Below are 6,287 nucleotides of genomic sequence, written 5' to 3' on the forward strand. Positions count from 1 at the left end.
CACAGCCTGAAACACAGGAGCACCTGTACACACCCAACATAACGTTGAAAAAAAAAAAAATCATGGCCTGGAGCTATAATCAATTCCAAGCAGCATTTAGGACTGTTCTACCTTCTCAAGAAGACCCGGTGGAGCCGAGGCAAAATCTCAGAAGCAGATAGTTCTGCCCAATCTGGGAAGAATCTGAAACTGGGTTCAAGGTACAGATAGCTGACCACAGGAAAGGACAGAAGCACTTGGAGGTCAAGTGCAACACAGTTCAGAGACCTGTGAGGCCAGTGACGGATCGAGAAAATCCACCCAGGGCAGGAACCAGACATCACTTTTGCTGCCAGCAGCCTCCCCGGCAGCAGGAACATACGGTCATTTCCTGCGTCCCGACGACAGCAGAAAAATGTTCCTGTGAAAACTTGCCCTTGGAACAGTTGACATGAGTACCTGCTTTTGCCCTCGTACTTACCACAGTAGGAGTACCAAACACTTGTGTCAGAGGAGTTGCAGACCCAGCGTTTCTCTCCAGGTTCAGTAAATGTGGAAGAAAACAGGGTGGAAAAAAGCATAAATGGGAACATGATTCAGTATCTTCAAAACTTTAAAAAATGCAAGGACAACCAGTAACTAATCATCAGACTCTTCCTTTTTAATAAGTAGAAAAAAATTTAACTTAGTCATAAGTCACATGATTTCTGAGTTCCTATCCAACTGTTTCCTCTTTTGAATGTGTGTGTGTGTGTGTGTGTGTATGTGTGTGTGTGTTTAATATCAGAGCACTTGCTGCAAGAGGAAAGGAAAATGATTCAGAATGTACTCTTTGCGAACACGTGATACAAATGAGAGCACAGAGCTTTAAAAACAAAACCAGGTATTTATTTCCCAATCAATAGTAAAAAAACCAGCCTGTAGGTCTTCTTTAGAAGATCAAAAGACTAGCACTCTTTATCCCTCTGCGTTACTATTCTCTCTCCCACAAGTTCTTTTTTTTTTTAAACCCTAAGCACCCCCTCCTATTCCTTCTTTCTTTATTTATGGCCGGGCCGCTGGGCTTGGAAGCGTGGAGTCCTAACCACTAGAACGCCAGGGAATTCCCTCCCACAAGTTCTTTATACAACAATTCTCACGGCCAGAGAGCAGAACCTAAAGCTCTGAACTGAACAGGCTCATGCAGTGTCTCTGCTCGGCAACAGGTTCAGCCAAAGGGTAGAGCCCAGCTGGATGAGACCCCAGACACAGGACATTAGCTGTAGTTCTACATGGTGGGTGGGGGGTCTCACCAGGCTTGAGAATGCACTCACTTTAGCAAACTACAGGTCCAGGGAACACCTTAAAATGGTCATTATTTTGTGTGTGGAATGTATTTCATTCCAAAACTCTCACTTTGTTCTAGAAGAACAGCCACCCCTTTAGATGCTTGGCTACCTGAAATTCTTTAAAGGACATGGTCTGGGATTAGTAGCCAAAAAATGGCATGGAGTCGGGGCCTTAAAAACCTACAAGTTTAGAGGAAAATAATCATACCTGTAAAAGGTTTTACTAAAGAACTGTACTTGGGCTTCTCTGGTGGCGCAGTGGTTGCGCGTCCGCCTGCCGATGCAGGGGAACCGGGTTCGCGCCCCCGTCTGGGAGGATCCCACGTGCCGCCGAGCGGCTGGGCCCGTGAGCCATGGCCGCTGAGCCTGCGCGTCCGGAGCCTGTGCTCCGCAACGGGAGAGGCCACAACAGACGGAGGCCCGCATACGTTTAGAGGAAAATAATCATACCTGTAAAAGGTTTTACTAAAGAACTGTACTACTTTCCCATTTTTTTAAAGGTAAAAATCCATGGGGTGGGGCGTAGTCTGGGGAAATGGGGAGTTGCTCAATGGGTATTGTTTCAGGTTGGCAAGGTGAAAAAGTTCTAGAGATCTGTTGCACAGCAATGTGAATACAGTTAACACTACTGAACTGTACACTTAAAATTGGTTAAGATGGAGAATTCCCTGGAGGTCCAGCGGTTAGGACTCCATGCTTCCACTGCAGGGCACATGGGTTTGATCCCTGGTCGGGGAACTAAGAACCCACAAGCTGCCCAGCACGGCCAAAAAAAAAAAAATTTGGTTAAGATGGTAAATTTTATGTTACATGTATTTTCCACAATTAAAAAATATATTTTTTAAGTGGGGGGAAAAAAAGAGGACAAATCCATGAATGCTTCTAGTAGTCTCAAAATACCATTTCCCACTAAAAGGAACAAATACTCTAGAGAAATTACTGTTTCCAGGTCTGAGGCAGAAAAGGTTCAAGATGAGCCTAAAACATCTTATCATATCAGACACCCAATTTGATGACAGTCCCATTGACCAAAGATGGGTTTCCTATTGCTGCTGTAACAAATAACCACAAACTTAGTGCCTTAAAAACAATACAAATGGGGAATTCCCTGGCAGTCCAGTGGTTAGGACTCTGAATTTTCACTGCCAAGGGCCCAGGTTCGATCCCTGGTTGGGGAACTAAGATCCCACAAGCCATGCTATGCGGAAAACACACATACGCACGCACAATACAAATGAATTCTCTTACAGTTCTGGAGGTCAGAAGTCCGAAATCAGTTTCAATGGGCTAAAAGCAAGGAGTCAGCATACCTAGTTCTTCTGGAGACTCCAGGGGAAGACTCTGTTTACTTGCCTTTTTCAGTTTGAGAACTGCAATCCTTCCATTCCTCCATCTTCAAAGTTCAGCACTGTCATCTCTGCTTCCATCGTCACATCGCCTCTCCCCTGATATCCTGCCTCCCTGTTATAAGGGCCCTGTGATTACACTGGAACCATTTGGATAATCCATGATAATCTCCCCAACTCAAGATCCACCTATAAAATCCCTTTTGCCATTTAACGTAACATTGACAGCTTCCAGACATGAACATTCAGCCTACCTGTAAACTATTACGATCATTAATAAGATAGTAACTGCGATGAATTGAAATACATCAAATATATTCAAATCAATCCGCTCATAATAATTTTTTTAAAGTCTAATCAGCAGATGATGCTAGGAAACCAACTCTATTTTGAAAACTGATAAAGGGAAAGAATCAAGCATTTATCCTGACTTTTCTACAGAAACTGAACTACTGGTAGCCAAATAGTACAGAGAGGCTAGTTTCCCTTGCCTTCTCATACTCTTTTCTCTACTTTTAGAAGTATTTCAGCTAATATATGAAAAAGGAATGATAGAATATAACCATTTTGCAACACCTAATGAATTAGTAAACTTGGGCACTGAGCATTAGTAGTTGCTAACGTCACAGAGAGAGAGACAGAAAGACATTGTATACTTCTTGATGGATGAACCTGGTGGTAGCCAACCTCCAAGATGGCTCCCAATGATCCTTACTTCTTGGTATGCAAATCCTTGTGTAGCCCCCTCCAACAATGTATAAGGGTGACTGTGTAACTAAGAAAATATTGCACAATGATCATGTGCAACTTCCAAAGTAGATCATAAAAGACATTTTGCCCTCCACCTTGCTCTCCTGGATCAACTGCTCTGGGGGAAACAAGTAGCTCTAAGAAGAGATCCATGTGGTAAGAAACCAAGGCCTCCTCCCAAAAGGCCAGCACCAATTTGTCAGTCATGTGAGTGAGTCACCTTGGAAGCAGTTCCTCCTGCCCCAGCCCAGCCTTCAAATGACAGGAGCACCGGCTGATATCTTGACTGCAACCCCATGAGAGAGAACCTGAGCCACACCCCCTCAACTAAGCCATTCCCAAATACCTGACCAACAGACACTGTGCAATATCATCGACGTTTGTTGATGTTTTAAACCTCTAAGTTTTAGGGGCAATTTGTTATGCAACAATAGAAAAATAACACAAACAACATCAGCTATGAATCAGTCTTGTCCAAAATAATCAAACCTCAACCTGGTGAAGCCTCAATTTATAGCAAATACGGTAGACAGACAAACATGTTAAACTACACCTTGGGGATATAATCAGAAAATCTAGACCATGAAAACATATATAGGACAAAAAACTCAGTTTCTTCAACAGATGATTTGCAAGGGGTGGGGGGGTGGGGGGTACAAAGTGAAAGAGGGAATTCCCTGGCAATCCAGAGGTCAGGATTCCGTGCTTCTGCTGCCGGGGGGCCTGGTTTGATCCCTGGTTGGGGAACTACGATCTCACATGCCATGTGGTAGGGCCTAAAAAAACAAAAACAAAGTGAAAAATATAGAAGGGCCCATAGATTCGAAGTCTTAAAAGACACTTAGAAAACAGGTGCGAATAGTGGGAACTTTAATTAGATCTTAATCCAAACAAAATGGGGGGGAAAATTATGAAACAATTGGAAATTTGAGTAGACTGGATATTTGATAACACTGGGGTCAAGGGCAGCTTAGGTGTTATGACGGTATTGTTATTTTTTTAAGTCTTTATCTTGTAGTTACAAAATTAAATGTTTAAGAAAGAAATCTTATGATGTCTGGGATTTGGTTCCAAATAACAGTAGACGGCAAGCGGTCTAGATGAAACAATGAATCTGGATGATAGAGTCACTTTTTCTGAAAAAATCAGTATACAATTTTAACGAATGTGTCCAAGCTAAGGCTGTCATTCATACCTAATGACCGTTTTGGTACTTTTGCTTCCAAAAGCTGAAGTCTTTCAGTATGATGTAATCTACGTTGAGGAAAAGGGTTACAACTTATCGTCAAAGGGTATACTATCTGATGTAACCCAGAGGTCCAATGGGATCACCCTGCCTTTTGGGACTCAAATAAAACTGACTCAATATCCTTCCCATACGTAGAGGGAGACTCACCACCTTCCTAATCTTTCCAAGATTACTCTGCCTGGGGAGAGGGTAGTAAAGTGGCAAGGAAGGACGTGCGTATATTTCTTACCTTGGCCTGAGCTGTTTCTGCAGACTTATTTCAGTGATGAATCATTATGGTATCCTACACATGGTGATCCTTTTCTACATCTTGGTCTCACTCCAAATCATGCCCTTGAGAAGTCATCTTTCTCATGTAGTCTTCTAAGCCTTTTTTCTTTTCTCTAAAGAATCTGAGGAATTATTGATACTCATAAAAATAGGATTTTCACTCCACTCCACAGGTGACAAAATGGTTGCATGGATACAGGACATTTAAAGAAAGAGACAGGATGTACTAAAAATAAATTATGAGAAAACTGACCCTTGAGAGAAAACTTTGAATTGTTAGTTTTCTTCTAAAATTTATCTAACGTTTGATAATGAGTATTTGATTATGGAATAATCTTTTTACAGAAAGATATAAATCACATTAACTGCTAAGATAGCAACAGGTCCACATCTAGGTGACAGAGGACAGAAAAGCAGACAGGCAGAGGCCCAAACTGAGGACAGAGGTGGTGGCAGCTTGTTCATCTGAGAATAGAGCCCACCCTCTACTAAGACCACAAGCTGGCTGATCCTAGCAGAGGGCAGCCTCTAAGTCTCAGAAAGTTGAGCACTGTTCTACCTTAAGCTGTCTCCTATAAACTTCTAGCAGCTTCAGACTTGAATGATCTTTCCCCTAAGAACTAGTGATGTCCCTGCTGCTTCTCCATCCACCTCCCTCATACACAGGCAAGCCAGAAAGATTAGATTTATCATCGTGGCAGGTGATAGATGTTAGGCAGCTCTCTACAGACTGGATGTTTTGTTCTTAACTGTGACTCTGGCAACTAGCCCAGTACCTGACACCCTCTAGGCACTTAATCAGTATCTACTAGTCTAAATAGCATGATTTGAGATCCTTTGTTCCTGGCTGAAAATCCTTCACAAGAACCAACTTAACATTAGCATGGAGACTTTTATTTTATAAAAGGTACTATCCATCTATGCAGTACATACAATTTTCCCACTGTGACAGAGTGTAACAAAGGAGAGTGCACATGGAGGGACAAATGGAACCACTGAAGACGATACTACTTAGGTCACCACTTCCCCAAGAGCTAACCACACCCTACTGGACATGGATATCTTTAACGTGGGCAGCCATGCCAGAGATGATAGGCAAAAACCTGTGCTCTGAGCCAAAGGAAGCAGATAAACGGTTTCCCATAATCTGTGAATTTTTAAAGAGTTTTCAATGTGGGAAAAGGTAATATCTATATCCTTAGAAAAATCCAAACACAAAGGAAAAATAACTTTCCCATTTGCTTCTGACATCCAATCCCCAGCTGAGAGGCAATCACCTTATTATATAAAAGTAACCATGCAGGGGCTTCCCTGGCAGCACAGTGGTTGAGAGTCCACCTGCCGATGCAGGGGACACGGGTTCGT

The 6,287-nt window shown here is 42.6% G+C and overlaps 1 protein-coding gene across 3 annotated transcripts in view; it reads right to left on the reverse strand.

Moving 5' to 3' along the window:
* The window catches only part of LY96 (lymphocyte antigen 96), a 78,046-nt gene extending 77,335 nt beyond the window's left edge, over positions 1–711 (reverse strand). The window contains exon 1 of one of the 3 annotated variants that reach the window (XM_028500256.2): positions 461–704. In XM_028500256.2, the coding sequence (XP_028356057.1) occupies positions 461–572 (112 nt within the window). In that variant the 5' untranslated portion in view covers positions 573–704. Of the gene's footprint in view, positions 1–460 lie in introns of all 3 variants that reach the window. The other 2 variants (XM_028500255.2, XM_007116442.3) reach the window with 2 other exon arrangements.
* Between the last annotated feature and the right edge of the window lie 5,576 nt (positions 712–6,287).

The sequence above is a fragment of the Physeter macrocephalus genome, chromosome 15 (assembly GCF_002837175.3).
Source record: "Physeter macrocephalus isolate SW-GA chromosome 15, ASM283717v5, whole genome shotgun sequence".
NCBI classification, from domain to species: Eukaryota; Metazoa; Chordata; class Mammalia; order Artiodactyla; family Physeteridae; genus Physeter; species Physeter macrocephalus.